The 19,896-nt window shown below is 34.0% G+C and overlaps 1 protein-coding gene across 1 annotated transcript in view; it reads right to left on the minus strand.

Annotated features, from left to right (window-relative positions):
* The window catches only part of ATRX (ATRX chromatin remodeler), a 178,779-nt gene that overhangs the window by 92,048 nt on the left and 66,835 nt on the right, over positions 1-19,896 (minus strand). The window contains exons 10-15 of the mRNA XM_044682802.1: positions 18,669-18,738; positions 6,471-6,604; positions 5,927-6,115; positions 3,288-3,381; positions 1,677-1,779; positions 833-1,015 (exon numbers count right to left, since the gene is read on the minus strand). Of these exons, the coding sequence (XP_044538737.1) occupies positions 833-1,015; positions 1,677-1,779; positions 3,288-3,381; positions 5,927-6,115; positions 6,471-6,604; positions 18,669-18,738 (773 nt within the window). The remainder of the gene's footprint in view (positions 1-832; positions 1,016-1,676; positions 1,780-3,287; positions 3,382-5,926; positions 6,116-6,470; positions 6,605-18,668; positions 18,739-19,896) is intronic.

Here is a 19,896-nt window from a genome sequence, read left to right on the forward strand (position 1 = left end):
AAACATTTAACATCCAGTGGAGTTCTAGAAGGAGGAAAAGTGTAAGAGTACCTAAAAAGAACAAGAAAGGACCGTGGACATCACTTACATTATGGGGAGTGAACAGGGCTAATTTTATAGTGGTCCAATGTTAGAATACTTGACCAGGGAAAAAGGGCAATGAACTGCTTGCTATCTATGGAATATCTAGTGAAAACTAAATCTTCCAAATAGAAGAAAAGCAGAGACTCAAGGATGACCTCAGCATGCTCTAAGTTATAAGAGAATAAATAGTTTCTTTACAAAAATAGAAGGTCTTCAATATTGTAGGGGAAAAAAGAATATGAATGGCTATCTGAGTAGAACGGAAATCTATCTTATCTTTTTTAGCACGATGGGTGAGAACTATCAGCAATGTTTTATAAAAGTTCTCAGGAGCCAGAATACAGATCAATTAAAGGAAAAATTTCATAACAATTAGAGCTATTCAAAAGTGGAATGGGTTGAAATGAGGAGTAGAAGGTCTCCCTTTTGACAGAAGTTTTCAAGCAAAGGCTATGTGTTGGATATATCATGAAGAGAAGTCTTATTCAGAAAGGAGTTGGACTAGATGATCTATCTCTGAGGTCCCTTTCAATGATGAGACTCTTTGAAACAATTAATGGATAACTTTAATCAAATTCCTGAAAATAAGTTCAAAAAATACCTGTTAACTTACATGCTTGACTAAGTCACTGCCCCGCTGGGCCTCACTTGAACCACCTCAAAAACTAAGGGAATGACCTGCTGTGTGCTAAGTTCACTGCAGACCAAGTTCTATTATAAGGATGTAAGTGTAACAATCATTGATTACCTCTCTTAATTTCTCTCTCTCTCGTTCTCTCTCTGCAATACGTTTTCTCCTCTCTTCTTCTTCTTTCAAGGCATTTTGTGTTTCAGTCCTCAGTTTGTCATCTTTAAGAATCTTTCGAATTTTCTTCCTTCCCTTTCCAGGAGACTTGGAATCATCATTTTCATCTTCTTCTTCAGAATTACTCTAAAATGAAATGATCATAAATAACTATGAAATTCAAAAATAAATTATATAAAATTTTAACTAAAGAAATGTCTTTTTTTTTTTGCATGACTTATAAGGATTGTTGATTATTTCTTCAATTAACCTGAAGCAATATTTAGGAAAATGAAGAGAGCAAAATACATTTTGGAATATATGAAAGCCTTGAGAATGGTAAATAAATATTATAAACAGTTTCTTATTATACAACATTATGTTCTACAGTTCAACTAGCATTCAAGAAATTGAATCTAAATAAGTTTTAACTAAAAGATGATAGTCATCTAAACACCAAAAAAAAAAAAAAAAAAAAAAAAAAAAGCGAGAGAGACAGAACCTGGTAGCCCCAATGGATAACAAAAGTATTTTAAAATTTCTATGTCTTATTTATCTTGGTATCTGCTGAAGTGACTATTTTAAAATATAATACACATGGCAGGTCATTAATAAATTTTCACTGAATGAGCCATTCAGTGAATTAAATTATTCAAAATTAATTCTTCAGTTTAAACTAAAATTTTATAGTTTTGAAGATTCCCATCTTCACACTATTTACCAATCAACTATGCTGAAAGGGGACTTCTCTTCTAGTAGAGAAACTGTTCTCTGTTATAACATATCGTGCGTATTTTATCATCATTACCTTATTTTCACTCGAGGAATCCTCTTGAACCTTAATGCGTCGTCTTTTCTTCTTTTGCTTATAGCTCCGTTGATTTTCTTCAAGCTCTGCTTTCTTTGCTGATCTGAAAGTTTGAAAAATTTTTTGATGATTCAAAAAAATTATCTTGGGAGTATGTGTTATCATTTAGTACATACCTTCATCGGTGTATGTGGCTAAAACAGTAGAAGAAAATGAAGGGTCCCTATGATAACTGGACAATAACACTATTATAGGAAAATAACCTAGAAAAATTTGTATAAAATATAGCTCAACTATTCAAATGTGTATACATTTACTAAATATTTCCAAGACCTATGATTTTACAAAACTGATTAAAACATACATATTGTGAATGGACAAAACTATTTGATTTCTAGGTCAATCTTCCTTTTGTGGAATATAACATCTCTGGTCTTTATTATCCTTTGCATAAATCCAGCCTTCTTTTTTAATCACATTGGTACCCTTGCCTGAAATGCTCTTCTTTCTTGCCTTCCACAAAGGCACATTTGCTCATGTCATATAGGCATGATTTAAAATTTTATCTCTTCAGAGTAAGTCTTCTTCGACCACCTTAATTCTTCATTCATCATTGAACTGATGGTCACAGGGAAAGAATCACTGAAGGAATTTAATACATGTTTGTGAATAAATGTTGGATTCTTAATGTTCTTAGAAATGCAGATTGTATACCATAACACAGTTGTGCATGTCTTCCACAAGTGCTCCCAGGTTTTTTATCTCATCTCTCTTGATCTTAATCTGATAAACCAGGGTTTCAACTGTCTCCTCATTTTGTATTCTTTGTAAATGCTATCCATCCCAAATGAAGGTAACATAGCTAATTCTGTATAAACATTCAAACTAAATAATGTAGGAAAATATAAATCTAAACTATTGTTAAAATGAGAATTGGCAGCTCTTGACTCTTAATTGGATGAAAACTACCAATGGAAGGAGAGACATAATGCATAACTGAGACAATCTGAACCAAGCTGACTAGAAGAATGGTAGTGTTATTTATAAATAAATGGAAATCAGGAGAAAAAAGGGGACAAATAACAAATAACAAAAAACTTTGGTTTTGAACATTATGGGTTCAATATATTAGTACACCCTCTAAATTTGATAGAAAAAACTATCATCTCTTTGAAGATGAACTTTTATTCCTTTGGTTTGAAACTATTTTCTAGAACCCAGATATCTAAAATGTTCTCCATAGGCTAAATGCCACTAGAATAAGTCCTGTGTTTCTCCCTCCTCACCTCAACCTAGCATACATTCTATCTGAAATATTTTTTAGAAAAAAGTATTACTAGTTAGCAAGCCTTCCTGGGAAGGCTTTTTTTATGGGAAGCTGCCAGGGGTCAAGCTACCAAGTATAAATCAATTTCAAATTATAACTAAAAATTAAAGTCATTAATCATAATTAGATTCCTATAACTCATGCATGCATGGATTCCTGATCAAAGAGACCACTGATAAAATTGAAGAGCAGAAATTATAAATAAATTAAGGTAGGAATGACTAATGAGATGTTTGGTTGCAATAGAAAATGAAAACAAAGCAAAAGTAAGCTCTGAGACATACCTTGTTCTAGGGCGCTGATCGTCTTCAGACTCGGTTACTTCTTCACTTACCCCTGATTCTTGAAAATCAGTATCAACAGAATCTTCACTGCTCACTTGATAAAAATGAAAACACTGAATTATCAACTGTAGCATAAGCAATACTTAATTAACATTATATTGACAGAGAACATGATAAAAAAATGTAATTCTTTGGAGAATAATGCAAAATAATGCAAAAATTTGGTAAAAAGGTGACAGCATCTCAAATATGTCATAAAAATGAAGAGATTTACCCTGCATGGATGGGAAATTGAATGAGTGTGAGCACCAAGGCACTAGAACAGACCAGTGGCTATATTTCCTCTAATCATAAATTGCCACAACCAAGCACTATAAACCAACTTGAACTAGGGTGTATTTAGCTATAGAAGTAGAGCAAAGAAAAGAGGGAAACTGCTGCAGAAGTGGATATAACTGGAGCAAATGCCTATTCACCTCTGGAAATAGTAAACTTTCATGAACAGAACTATAGTTTTACGTTAATTTTGGGAGGTTCAGAATGTGAAAGTACCCTACGAATTTTTATATAAGTGCTGGAACATTGTTACCTTATTGAAGCAACCCACTACTCAATCCCCAAACCCTATACTACTACTTTGTCTAATATGTATGTGCTTTATTCTCAGATGTAGAGAAAATGAAATTCAAAGCTGGGTACTTTCCAAAGGCCTATGTGAACTCAAAGGAAAATTTCTGAATGTTGATGAGGCAATTTGAAGAAAGACCAAATCCCTTCAGTCTTCTATCCCAAAACAAAACAAAAACCTTTAAGGAAATTTACAATGGGACTAAGCACAGAAACAAATAACAGTAGTAAGAAATCACTGAACAACCTTAAGATTATTTCAAAGTTCAGCTACAGAGAACAGAATAATTTTTCAGAAGGAAATATTTGATTCCCATACAAAATTCCTAAATTCACATTTAGCAACACTGAAGAGACAAGAGAAATGAAGTAGAAGGAGCTCTGCCTCCTACTTGCCAATGGTCACACAGATAGTAAGTGTCTGAAGCAGCATTTGAACTCAGATCATCGTGACTCTAGGAGCAGCTGTCCATAGAAAACATGCAACACTCTACAAATCTTAAAAGTAGAGAATTGATTATCTATGGATTATCTGAATTTAAACATGATCTATTTTAAACATCAAATTAAATTTAGAAGTTAAGGGGAAAAAGTTGTGACTTTCTTGAAAAATATGGCTTAGAATTACAAACTGGACTTCAGAGTTCCAGATATAACTAAGATAAAATGTGAAGTTAGGCCAGTAACACTAAAGGTGCATGCCAGAAGCAACCAAACATACATACACTCCCATCAAAATCTTAAGAAATCTGCACACCAATATAAGTTTAAAATTTAGTAGCTTATTTGACATTCCACAAAACTGGGACACATTTACAATTCCACTCACATGGAACTTCCCAGTGTGACAACTCCCAACACTAATCCAAATCTCAAGATGTTCTGACTTACCAGCCGAATTGGAGAATGTTGCCCGAATCCCATGGATATTATATGATTTGCCAATCTCACAGAACTAGTGTCAAAAGTAGAATATGAACCAAGGTCCGTCTCATTCTAAGCCCAGCACTTTTTTTTAAACCCTTGTCTTAAAATCAATATCATGTATTGGTTCCAAGGCAGAAGAACAGGAAGGGTTAGGCAATGGGAATGGGGTTAAGTAACTAGCTTAGAATCACAAAGCTAGGAAGTATCTGAGACCAGATATGGACCCAAGACCTACCATATCTAGGTATTGTAAGGGTAAAAAAGGGGTTTTATGGGTTCAATATATTCAAAGGTGGTCGCCAGAGGATTGAACTATTATCAATCCTCAATTAAGAATAATCTCAAGTCAAAATTAACTTTTATGGAAGTTTATTTACAATTAGGAAGGTTGAAGGTAGGGAAATTGAGAAAGAGAAACTCTGGCCCAGACCAGAGAAGAATTTAGAGGCTCAGCAGAGGGGCACAGGGGTTAATCAAACAAGGCTATTAGCCACAAGGCCTTTTACAATTAGAGAGGCAAGAGAGGCTTCCTTGAGGGTAGAGCCTCTGGAAACACCAAGGGAGGAGAAGGAGAGTCAGCCTAACTTACCCACGTGACAGTTCAAAGGGAAGCAGTCTCACCAGGGTCTCAGCATTCCAACTCTCATCCATGAACTAGAAGTACATCACCAGATACCCTCTTCCACAGAAGACTCCAGCTGACTGAGGACCTTCTCCTTTTAAAGGGGTCACTAATATGTCACTTCCTGTTCCTCCCTCCTAATTTGCATGTCCAATCACAATAGACAATTCTCATAGACCGCCTAAGGGGAGGGTCAGTTGATTCTGATTTGTCCCTCACTTTAGCACAGGTGAGCTATGGACCTCCCAGAATTAGAGGTGTTCTCACCTTTGGTGATTAAATCTAAAGATGGGCAGTGTAGACTTAATCTAATTATCACAGTGTGGCTTTCAATCCATTCAGCTGCCTAGCTGCCCCTAAGCCCAGGATTCTCAACTATGATACAATATTATATTCATTATTTAACACTATAATAAATTTTTTAAAATAACAATTTCCTTTTATTTTAAATACGATTTCTAACCTTTCCTCCTATTTCTGCGTTTGGTTTCCTTTGTCTCTTTGGGTCTTGATTTCTTTTCTTCTCCCGACTCTCCATCACTCACGGACAGTTTGTGGCGTAATAGTCTGTGCCGATATCGAGGCTTCTTGGATTGTTCACAGTCAGAATCGGTATCAGAGTTGCCGTGTTCATCATGCTCATCGTTCTCCACTAAAGAAGGAAAGGCAGATAAAAGAATGCATAACTAAAAGTGGTTGTTCATTGAAATGTCACTAGTAAAAAATGTTAAAACACTTATTTGAGTAAGGTAATACTGAAATATGGCATGACAAAAAAGCATTTCTTTTCTTAAGAGATAGGTGATAATTATCACTTGTTAGTCATATACTTCATAGATGTGTGAAATGAATATTGGTCAAAGTGTAACCTTTTAAGAATCAAAGCTAATCTGCAAAGTCATCATGTTACTAAAGATAATGAAGGTAATCATGGTGATAGTTAGCATCTAATTACCTCTGGACTTACCAAATCAATGTATGACATACTGTACCTTTTGGTGGCTCACTTTCATCGCCTGTGTTTTCTTCATTTTGTTTCACGGCTCGTTTTTTCATTTTAGTTGGTTCTTCATCTGAAGATGCATCTTCATCAGAGGTAATATTAGCCTGGATTTCTTCCAAGAGCATCTTTTTGGCGATTCTTGAGAATAAAAAAGAAAACAAAACTATGTATTCTGTGGGTAAGAGAATGAAATGAAATCATAAATAAAATGAATATCAGAAGTACTAGGAAAAAAACATGCTATAAGAAATTACACTAAGAAGCACGGCAATAAAATATACATTTTAATAAGCTACCTCATGGATTAGAGAACGTCAGTTTGAAAAAACTTTTAGAATTCTTTTAACAGTAAACATTTTCCAATTTGATATAAGTCAACTGCATATTGAATAACTTGTCAGAACGAAATTCTCCATGTATCATAAACTGGAACTCAATTTCCTTCTAATCCTCCTTACTCCATCATCATATCCTAATAACTGAAAAGGTGGATGAGCGAACCAGAGAAAACACCTGTAAAAACAGTGGGACAATTCTCCTCTTGAATTAATGGGAAAATTAATAAGCAATAAAATAGTGGTCTCTGCTAATACGTTTTTTTAAAAAGTCAAACATAAAATGGACTAGTAATCCAAGATGGAATGGGAGGAATTTTCATTTTTAGACTTAATCCATTACCAAGCATTTTTTAAAAAAATGCTTATTACGTGCCAGACACTATTCTAGGTGCTGGTGATAAAACAAGCAAGTCAGCTCACTAGGCTATGAGAGCCTCCAGCAAATCATTTAAGGCTCTGAGTTACAGAAGGGTATTGGTCAACAAGTTTCCACACCCATTTCCTAACACCAATCAAGTCACAAGGCAAGACCAAAACAAATCAGAAGGGATATATCTCAGAACCTTTGATACCTAAAAGTAATCAGCACCGAAACTTCACTGCTTTAACAACCATAAATACACTAAACAAGCCAAATTTAAGAATCATAAAGCAGAAAGTGGACAAGAGATACTTTCACACCTATATTATAAGAACTCTTAAGGTTCTTAAGGCAGGAAGTAGCATTTTGGCTTTTTATTAAAACTTAGTGGCATAGATTCCCATTTTGACTAAAAATTCCAAAGATTTGAAGAATGTAAATGGCAAAAAAAATCCTCAAGCCACCAAAGTCTCAAGAAATACAAGAACTATATTCTTAAAGCAATATAATTCTATAGCGGGTAAAGTAGCAAATGCCAGTAAATGAAGTTATCACATTATTTTGGTATAAGCCAAATGTTTCCACACAACTGCACATAACAGAAAATCAAACAACTTCCAAGACATCACACTATGTCATTTGCACAAGTTCCAAAGTAACACAGGGTCTATCTCATAAGAAGATATAATGGTAGGATGATTCCATTACAGTCTAAAGTAGACCAAGAAGCACCAGCAACTGGAGCTAATGCACAACTGAAAATTGAAAAGGGTATTATGAAATCTTTGTTGGGCCTAGGTTTCTGACCTTTATCCAAGTTAAACAGCATGCTTTCATAACACCACAGAAGTAGCATATACTGAAGGGTAGGAGGATGTTGAGGCACCAGTTTTTTGACACTGAACACCAAGTTTTGTTTCAGTATTCTTGGTATTGAAAGAAGAGTTGTTTATCTCAATACCTATTTATAATCCGTAAAAAAAAGATAGGCTAACATTGAATGTTTTCAAAAACAGACCATCACTAATAGCTAAAGCTAATCCTATGCTTACCTGTGACTTTACCTTGCTGAGGGTTGCTTTCCTGATCTAGGCTGGGTAGAATGAGACAAGAAATAGAAATACTCAGGTGGCCCTATGAAGCATCTTTCCTCTTTGAGAAGTTTCCATATTCCTCCTCACTCTGGCCCCCGAAATCGGAAGGAAAAATATTTCCAATTCGTATTGGCTCTATTTGATAGTTAATTCTAATAGCCAGAATATATATTCTCCTCTTAAAAATTGGCTTCCTAAGATGAAAAATTATGATATATCAAAATACTAAACTTACTTATCTTCTATTTTCAATTTAATAACAACAAGGAAACATCATAAAGTATTTAGTTACAGGATAACTATATCAATATCCAAAATAATGGAAGCTTGATCTGAGTAGCTTTTGAGAACAACTTAATATATATCTATACAGAACTAATGTGCTTCAGAAGAAGATCACATTCCTCCTTATATATGTATGTAAATAGGAATGAAGATTCTTCAGATTTATCTGGCTTATATGAGCTTGCTTTCATTAAAATAACTTATGATGAGAAGGAAACCATCTAAATCAGTGATGGGCAAACTACGGCTTGCAGGCCAGATGTGGCCCCCTGAAATGTTCTATCTGGCAGCCCAACATTATTCCTAATCTGACGAATACAATGAGTAGGATACAATACAATGAAACTTGGAAAGAGTTGCCTTAGAAACAGACTGACAGATGAGCATTTCCTTTCCTTTGGCCCCCTCTTTAAAACGTTTGCCCATCACTGATCTAAATAAAGAACACTGATCCTAGAGTCAAGAGACTCCAAATTCAATTATCACCACTAAAAGTTATTCATTGTTTTATCTGGGCACATCTTTCAAGCTCCCTGGGCCTCAGTTTCCTGATCTGTAACATTAGAGGTTTGGCATAGATGACCCTTGAAGTTTCCTACAGCTCTAAATATATGATTGTCAGTCAGAAAACTATCAATACACGATGTCCTAAAGAATAAATGAAATGATTGGCAAAAGCACTGAAAGACTGAATCCAAAATATCAAGGAGTAGGAAAGTGCCAAAGTGCCACTGTCCATTAGGGCAAGCCACTTGCTACAAAAACAGAGCTTAATTGGCACATCTTATGAAGATGGAATTTTATTTGGAAAACCAGAAGGCCTTTAGAATGATCATCAATATAAAAAAGATGCTATTCATGGCATAGCAAGTCATATCTCACTAGAAAGCCTGCTATGATATATATGCCTAAAGGTTTATTTGGCCTCCTTAGCTCTGGCATCCTAAGCCAGAAATTTTAGGTAATCATCATCATTTAAGAATTAGTCAAGAGGATGGTAAAGTATCAATTTGAGAGCTCACAGTCGGATCCACGCAACGGATTCCTGGTAGATTCTATTTCAAGTGTCTTTTCTTGAGGCTTTAAAGGAAATTTCTGGAAAGTCACCAAGAAGACCACATACTATTACTGGAATTTCACTGTTCAAGATTATATTCTAGGTGAACTGTACCATCTGAATCAGTTACAATTCTATCACAGACATTAAAGGNACAACTTAATATATATCTATACAGAACTAATGTGCTTCAGAAGAAGATCACATTCCTCCTTATATATGTATGTAAATAGGAATGAAGATTCTTCAGATTTATCTGGCTTATATGAGCTTGCTTTCATTAAAATAACTTATGATGAGAAGGAAACCATCTAAATCAGTGATGGGCAAACTACGGCTTGCAGGCCAGATGTGGCCCCCTGAAATGTTCTATCTGGCAGCCCAACATTATTCCTAATCTGACGAATACAATGAGTAGGATACAATACAATGAAACTTGGAAAGAGTTGCCTTAGAAACAGACTGACAGATGAGCATTTCCTTTCCTTTGGCCCCCTCTTTAAAACGTTTGCCCATCACTGATCTAAATAAAGAACACTGATCCTAGAGTCAAGAGACTCCAAATTCAATTATCACCACTAAAAGTTATTCATTGTTTTATCTGGGCACATCTTTCAAGCTCCCTGGGCCTCAGTTTCCTGATCTGTAACATTAGAGGTTTGGCATAGATGACCCTTGAAGTTTCCTACAGCTCTAAATATATGATTGTCAGTCAGAAAACTATCAATACACGATGTCCTAAAGAATAAATGAAATGATTGGCAAAAGCACTGAAAGACTGAATCCAAAATATCAAGGAGTAGGAAAGTGCCAAAGTGCCACTGTCCATTAGGGCAAGCCACTTGCTACAAAAACAGAGCTTAATTGGCACATCTTATGAAGATGGAATTTTATTTGGAAAACCAGAAGGCCTTTAGAATGATCATCAATATAAAAAAGATGCTATTCATGGCATAGCAAGTCATATCTCACTAGAAAGCCTGCTATGATATATATGCCTAAAGGTTTATTTGGCCTCCTTAGCTCTGGCATCCTAAGCCAGAAATTTTAGGTAATCATCATCATTTAAGAATTAGTCAAGAGGATGGTAAAGTATCAATTTGAGAGCTCACAGTCGGATCCACGCAACGGATTCCTGGTAGATTCTATTTCAAGTGTCTTTTCTTGAGGCTTTAAAGGAAATTTCTGGAAAGTCACCAAGAAGACCACATACTATTACTGGAATTTCACTGTTCAAGATTATATTCTAGGTGAACTGTACCATCTGAATCAGTTACAATTCTATCACAGACATTAAAGGAATAGGCTTCCATTTTTGTGACAGCTTAACTTAGAAATTCAGAAGAGATGGAGCCATTACTCTATTTTCTGCAAGCGTGGAAAGGAGAAAGGAAGAAAGCAAAATAAAATAAAATAAATAAATAAATAAATAAATAAAATAAAATAAAATAAAATAAAATAAAAAGGGGGTGGGGAGGACAAGACAACAGTCCTTTGCTCAAAAAATAAACATGAAGTGAATTGAAAAAGTACATGAAGAACAGCTAGAATGTGAAGAGGCAAACAAAAAGAAAACAAGCAATAAGGAAAAGACAGGAAGGATAGCAAAAGAGATTTTGATTCAGTCCAGAAAATGAATGAGGATGCTTGCTGTAAAACACTTAAAACAACTAATAGGACAATTAAACAAAAAAGAACTATAGGGTAGGATGAATCACTAAGAATCTAAAATGTTAACAATTTTCATACTGGCAGAAAATCAAAAGAAAGGCTTAACATTTGCCCCTTGTTAACTTTAGATGAAAAAGTCAAGTCTGAGTGTCACAAAATGTCATGGGCTAATGAGGATCTTATAGATCATCTAGTCCAATTCCCTTGACAGAGGAATAAACTGCATCCCAGAGACGGGAAGTAATATATTTAGGTCAGTAGTGGCAGAATTCAGATTTGGAAAAGTACTTTTAACTCCCAGTCTTGGCTTATTCCACCATATCATACTACCAACCAACTAGTGTCTTGTCCAGAAGACAGAGATGGATGGATTTGCTATAGTCTAAGAAATAGTTAAGGATGTGAAACCAGTTCACTAGGAACAATATGATTTAGAAGTAAAGCAGCTCAGGCTTAATTTGAAACTTTGGAAAATAAAAAGATATGTTAAAAAAATTTACAACATTTAAACCCGAGTGTCAGTTCTAAATCGGTAAATTAGCTAGCATTAGCTAAGTCTAAAATCCACTTACTTAAAGGGGCACTTAGAACATGAGTGAAGTGAAATAAATAAGTAGGAATGACATTTTTGGAAGATTGGGCAATTTAACTTTAAAATTCATAATTATTGAGAATTTTTAAAAGACTTCTTTACATAATTTCACATCCCAAACATTCCATAGAAACTTTAGCTAAAATACAAAATTTTTGCCTTGAAAGTTACAATAATCTTGACTATATTATTTAATATCAAAAAGCATATGGAACCTAAAAATACATTTATTATGTATATTATGGTATATGCTACAAGTACCTAAGTCAAAACACTAGCATTAGGAAAAATAAATCTGCAAAACCATAGCTATCTTCACATACCTTTCAAACAGGAGAGTGTAAATTCAATGAACAAGCATTTAGAAAATGCCTATTATGTGCTGGATACTGTGCTAGGTACTGGGGATATAAAGAAAGGAATGAAATATCTGCCTCCAAGGAGCTTACATTCTATCTGGGGAGGCATGTATACATAAATACGTACACAAAAAAAATATGGAGGAATTTCAGGAGGAAGACACTAGCAGTAGGAGGACAGACAAGGGGAAAGAAAATCTGGAAAGGTTTACTTAAGAAAGCTTGAACTGAGCACTGGATGTAACCAGGGATTTGAGGCAGCAGAGGGGATGAGAAAGCACATTCCAGGAAAAAGGGATACAATGGATGAAACCAAAAGGATTGGAGACAGAATGTGATGAATCAGGCACACCTAAGAAGGCAAGTTTGACTAAACCACAACATGCATGGAGGATACTAATAAGTCTGGAAAGTTTGACTGGACCCAGGTTTTTAAGGGAGATAATGACCAAACAGAGGAGTTTGAATTTGATCCTACAGTTTATAGGAAGCAATTGAAATTTAATGTGTTAGAGAGCATCACAATGAAATTTGTACTTTAGGAATATTATTTTGGTATCTGTGTGAAGGATGGATTGGCAACAAGAGTCACTGGAAGGAGGAAATCCAATTGGGAGACAAAAGGTGATGGGAGCCTCAATTAAAGTTATTAAAAAGTAATCGAACAGTAAATGAATGTTGACAAGGTAGAACTTACAATACATGTAAAATAATCTGATAAATGATGTAAAGAAGAGTAAAAAGTTTAAGATAACTAATCTTGAGAACTTTAAGTTACGGGAAAGATGATGGTACTGTCAAGAGAAACAGGAGGTTAGGAAGAAGTGTGTGTGTTGTGGGGAAGGAAGGGTGGGGGAAGAAAATTTATTCTGGATATGTTGAGTTTGAGATGGCTGTGGAACATCTGGCTGGAAATATTCAAAGACAGATGGTGATATGGAACTGGAACTCACAAAAAAAAAAAAGAGCTAACTACAGAAACCTGGGAGTCACCTGTAAAAAGATAACTGATCCGGGGGGAATTGACAAAGATTCCATGGAACCACTTAGAAATCAAAACAACTAAGAATGTTTGTGGCCCATATTGCCAATTCCATTCTCTGTCATGTTAAGTGAAGTGTTCATCTAACTTCATGGCTGGATAATTATTTTAACATTATTGGTACATTGAATTTAATATATTAAAAAATGCATACTTCCTGTCAGAAATCTATGATAGACTTTGCAAAATCAATTACTAATAGATTCAATGACAATAACCAATACCATATATGGCTTATACACAGTTGTTTCTTAAGCGTTAGAAATCCAAGGCTTGAAACTACAGAAAGGCATCCTGGTTTGGGAACATTTGCCTTACAAGTGTTCTAAAACATTTATCAATTTTCTTTTAAAAACAAAGTTAATGGATTTGTTTTTCCCTCTGAAGTCAATAAAAAAAGATCTCTGATTAAATTTAATTTGATAAATCATCATTTGAAACTATTTAGAAAAAACTGATTGCTTTGCAATATTATATATAATAATCAAGAAAATTTTTAATTGTGTTTTCCTTATCCCTCTTTGGAAAGGACACTAGGAATTATTATTCAATTATCAAATGTGTAAGACAAAAAATTTTGAGTGGAAAAAAGGAATTAATCATATTCAAAATGAAAGGATCTTTTATTTTCAGGTAACAAGCAGCTATTAAGTTGTACTCAGTATTCCTTATATTTGATATAATATCTCAAAAAAGGGATGCATGCAATCTTCCATCAGAATGATATATAATTTTATTATACCAGAAATTTCTAAACTGTTAAAATTTCCTGAAAACACTGAGCTAAGTAGAGGAGGAAGGACAATGCCAACAGTGATAAGTCTGAGTCAATCAGAAAAGGAATAGTTACCAGCTATCTTCCTGGTCCAAGAAGAAAAATGTAGCAAAGGAAAGTTGAGATCAAGTAATCATCATTCCTTAAGTGCCTACTATGTGCTAGGCACTGTGCTAGAAACCATCTATTGATTGGGACCTCCTGAGTTTGACTATAGTTAACCAGATACTTACCTGAATCTGACTGAGAGCTTATATTAAGAAATCCTGATTCTATCACTCAAAAAAAGGCCACATACTCAAAAATCTTCCTCAGAGAGAAGTACATAAAGACAATATCTGTGGGAAAGAGGGATCAATTTCCCCAACTATATTAAACAGAGAGACAAGGTAGATTTGATAGATTAAAATGACTAGGACTACTACCATGAAGATTTTCATGAAGGGAAAAACATTAGTACTCTTCATAAATGACTGTAATATAAAGTGTATAAAGAATGAGTACCTGGTAGAGGATCCAAATATTTACTCACATTTTTAATGTTTATAAAAAGCAGATGCAAAGTTAGCAAAATAGCTTCATTAAAATGAACAATTCCAGAAGAATCCAATGTCTTCATAAAGTACTACTGGGGCCACTGAGTATAGGACCATCATCAGAAGCCCTTTCTTATCCCCAAATATGAAAACCGCTACCAAATTTAAAAACAAAACACAACTACAGCTAATATCACAAAACAAGCAATTTCCTGTTTTCTGGCTAGAAAGGAGTGTGTTTCACAGAGCACTCATTGAGAATTCAGAAGACTCAAGGCAACTCCCAAGATAGCCATCAACTCTTTAACTCTGAGCAATTTCTTTTATCAATTTCTATAGAGTTCTGGATTCAATAAAAGTTTCTAATCACCTGCTGCCTCAGAGATACTGTGATCAGATTTATCCTCTTAATGACATTAAGTAGAAAAATATTTTTTAAAAATTTCCTTAGGAGTACCCAATTTTATTTCATTAAAAAAAAAAAACCTGGCTTGTAATATACTCAGTAACTTTAAAAAATAAAGCCCAATACATACAATATTACAATTAAAAAATAACAAATGATTTGTGTAAAACATTTTTCAGAATTTCTTCAGAATGTTTGTTGATAAATTCTAACATATAAAAAAGAGAAACAACCCAGTAAAGCACAGTTCACAAGAGGAAAAGGTAAAGTAGGGATTTAAATTCTCTTTAATTGAGTTGAATTGGAATGAGTGAATTTTGGCTATAAAAAATAAATTTTGATCATATTTGGCATTCTTGGTTCATATTAAAAAAAACAGGAAAGCTTTCTCACTAAAAGAGGAACATGAGTACTTCCAATAAAAAACTTAAAACAGGAATAAAAATAGCTAAATAAACATCAAACTAATTTAAAATATGGAATGAAATGTTCATAGTATTGGCTTTTTTCAATGGAGTAAAAGCATAATCAGTGCAATGATGTGGCTTTAATCACTATTCTCTAGTTAGATCCAACTGAACAAATCTGCTGTACTTTCAAATAAGTAAAATGGAGAATACTAAACTCGTAGCCTTAGGTGAGGATATCACTATACATTTCTTCTCCAGACATTTCAGTTGTGCACATTTAAAGTGAGTAAATGTTATGATTCACTGAAAAATTAACTGTTCCTATTAATGCAATCTAACAAAAATATATTTTTAATTTAAAATTTATCATATTAATAAATTCTGAGTTTGACTAATGTGTTGTTTTGTTAAATATCTTGAAGCCATTGGAAATCGCTCTTTTAAAGTTGGAATTTTTATACATCTAGAAAAATAATATTAATAAAGAATTCAAATATATTTTCTCATTTCTTTTCTTTTTTTTAAGGCAATGGGGGTCAAATGACTTGCCCAGGGTCACATAGCAAGGAAGTGTCTGACACCAGACTTGAACCCAGAACCTCCCGTCTCTGGACCTGACTCTCAATCCACTGAGCCGCCTAGTTACCCCCAAATACATTTTCAATTGCAAGAAGTAACCTATTAGAGCTGAAAGGGACTTTGAAGATAATCTAGTTCAAACACTTTATAATGGGACTGGAATCCCAGGTCTCATGATTCCTAGTCCAACATTCCTTCTACTACACGATGCTGTGAAAAAGTTTGACAAAAGTTCATCTGATTTCATAAAAGAGTGACCTAGCAAAATTCTTGATCTACAAACTATACAATATCTCATTATCATAATTCAACCCTTAAATGAGCCATTAAAACTTAAATTAAATGCTTAAACAAGAAAAATGTTTTACAAAAATTTATTGTATCCAACAAATACTTAGGCATTCTGCATTAATACACTATTTACCTCTAAATAAACATAAACACTTGAAACATAGTACAATATGGCTAAAAAAGCAGAAGCAGAAATAATAAAAAAAATAAATACAGCAAATAAAGAAAAGCATACAGCACTGTCTCATGTAATGACTCACTCAAAATAGCAAACTGGAAAATATATATTTTTAAAATTCAATTAAGAGCTGCAAAACAAATGTTTATAATCATTCAGTACATATGCAGATGTGCCTAAACACAAAGTCTACAGTAGAAGTGTGCAGTTTTGGTACTCACGTACCCACAGTACAAACAAAACACTGGTTAGGCACAGGGTGCCCTCTTTGGCGTGGTGTAAATCAAGAAGCTTCTTGACTACCATATGAGAACAGTTTAAGTTAACGTATAGATAGATTGCATAACCAAAAACATAACAAAATATTCAATTTTGGTTTTAAAAAAACCCAAACAGTTGCATTTTCCATTAAGCACTATCTGACATGCAGTGGTAGATCTTTCTCAGTAAAGCACTTGTCAATTACAGAAGGGATGGGGTTGGGGAGAATCAGAGCACTTTAAAAGTTTTTCAAGTACAAAAAGTAAGATAAAGCTCAACATGATTAGAATACAAATTTAAAACAAGCACCTCAAGGAAAATTGACTTTGTGACTAATTGTAAAATTAGAGAAATTAAAGTTAAATGAGGGGGAAAGTCTGCATGTTTAAAAGTGTGTGTTTATCTCAGAAGGTATGCATATATGCAGATACCCATACATGTTTGTACGGTATGAGTTTTCTAAAATGTTGATGGATGGTAAGACTTTGTAGTTGTGCTCTCCTAGAAAATGAGAAGCAGTAAACATTACAGTGGAAAAGAAATAAAGCAATTTCAATGGCCTTAATTTTGTGACTGAAATCCTATACTGCAAAATCCCTGAATTAATTTGTTTTCCCCCAACTGAAAAATAGCAGGATGTATGTTTACATATTTAATTAAAAAAAAAAAGGCTTAGCAGCATTTGATGCTGAATAATCACTATTTAAGGTGCAAAATAAAAGTATTTATTTGTTTTAATAAGAAAACTACCTACTATTTTATAGAATGGAGACTGTGCTCTATGCTAAAATTAGTAAAATTTTGAAGCAAAAAAGATGGAATTGGTAAATGTAAAGTACATCTCTAAGAAAAGTTGGCCTCACATTTACTAACTGCAAAATGTCAGTTTCTTACAACAAATATGCTATGAAAAACTGGATATGCTTTTCTCATCTCCTTAAAACATGAAAGTCTACCTTACTAAAAACTAAATTTAAACTGTACTACACTTTTAATATGGTTAACACAAAAAGTACCAATTTAGAACTGGAAGGGATATTAAGAAAGTAGTATGTAGATAAATCCCTTCATTTTCCAGATGAGAAACTAAGACTCAGAATAGAGGAAACCTATTTAAGCCAGAAAAGGTCTCTGGATTCTGCTCCTTCCACTATATCACACTTTTTGCCTCTCTTGCTATGTATTTGCATTTTTTATTTTTATTTTTTGCTGACAACAATTAGTTAGCTTTGCTGAAACACATGAAGGGGGAACAAATGTTAAGGAAAAGAAATCATCTCAAGACTTGCAAAACTGCAAAAATTACATTTGTATGCCAATTTTTTCTGTATGCAAGGGCTTCATGTCATAAATAAACATGGATTACAGAAATTACAAGTTTGTGCCAGATGAACTACAATTTAACTAAAGACCTTTAAAAATAGTAACCAACTAAACAAACTGAGGTAATATATCTGTATATGAATTGAAATTTAGCTTCAAAGTATTCCTATCTTATAAATTTGTGCCTTTTTGGTCTTTAAAAGCTAAAGCTTTTAAAAAATAGCACCACCAGAACTGACAGCAGGTATAGAGCAGAGATTAATGACAAATGAGTACGATGGCACCTATTTAGGGCCTTGTGATTCACAGTTATCATGGACATCGACTAACTACAAGGATTAAGTAATTCTCAGTCAAATATCAGATTATACATGGGAACAGAAAGGTGTAAGTGCTACCGTGCATTTATAACACCCCCATGCAAGGTGTGTTAACACTTCTAAATACTTATTTTTTTCTTTCTGTTTCTGAGTGTTGGCCTTGTGTAGGCCTCGCTTTGAAGCTTGCATGAAGATTGTGAGCGTGTCTTTACCAGGAAGGCAGTCCTGGTTTTGACTGCCTGCTTGCTGCTCCGTTCCTCTTGCTTGGGCCCACGCCTAGGGTGTGTTATAATCTTTTTACTGTCCTTAGAGGTGGAATCATACCTATTCTCAGGATCATCTTCATCTTCATCATCATCCACATTGACAGGATCTCGTCTGTCAGCTTCATCACCTTTAAAAAGAGTGAGAACTTTTATAATTATAAGAAAACCCATGGGCAATATAAGTTACATAACAAGGCAAAAAGACCCAATATTTAACTCAGCCTTTTTTTTTTTTAGACAGATGCAAGACTGCTTCTATCCCATTAATAATGCCACATGACCTTTACACATATACAAGTTGTCTCTTTTATTGTCAAAAAAAAAAAGGGGGGGGGGGAGATATCATATATCATATAAGTAAGTCCTCTGTGAAATCAAGCTATTGAACTAGCTCATCCCAGAAGCGTTCTACAAATTTTCTGGCAAACAGAAATTTACACCCTCTATAAGGACTGAAAATCTTAATCATTTTGAGGAGATTTCTCCCCCAAAATATTTTATATAATTTTACTTCCTACTTTTTAAAAAACTCCTCAGAATACAATGAACATAATAACTGAACTTTCCCTGGTGCCTAAAGGTCAATAAGAGGCCTACCAATTATTCAACTGTCATATGCTCCATCTGAGGGACTACTGAGGTTGTTGAGGCATCCAGGACATAGTTTTAGTTTCTTGTGTTTTTCTACATAGTTCTTACATTTCTTATTATTCTGTTACCTCTTACTTAAACATCAAACTGTCATTTCCTCTTTTAGTATCCCAACCTGTACAGCAGCAATTATTGTCAAGTTTACTTTAAAAAACATGCATAATCAAGTTCTATTTATGGTATGGAAATTACCCCAGATTCTCTAAATTTTTTTCAGCAAAGCACAAGGTCCTAGAAACCTTACCGAAGTCTGAAAAGTACTATGGCCCAAAGGGCAGCATATCCACAAATTATGACTTCAAGAACAATTAATGATAGAGGATATCTATTCTATTTACAATTAAAATTCAATCAGCTGAAAATAAGATAACCTGGAAATCAGTCTTAATCCACTCCTCATTGTTAGTGTTCTCTCTTTCCTAAAAAAGAAAAATAATATATACATATATATACATATACACACACACACATATATACGTATATATGTATGTGAGTATATATATATATATATATATATATATGTGTGTGTGTGTGTGTGTGTATGTATATCTATATCTATATCTATAATTTTGTGGAACCAAGACTAAGCCTGTCCTATTTTGTTGTTTCTAGAGAGCATGACCCTGCTACAAAAT

Source organism: Gracilinanus agilis, chromosome X (assembly GCF_016433145.1).
Source record: "Gracilinanus agilis isolate LMUSP501 chromosome X, AgileGrace, whole genome shotgun sequence".
NCBI lineage: Eukaryota > Metazoa > Chordata > Mammalia > Didelphimorphia > Didelphidae > Gracilinanus > Gracilinanus agilis.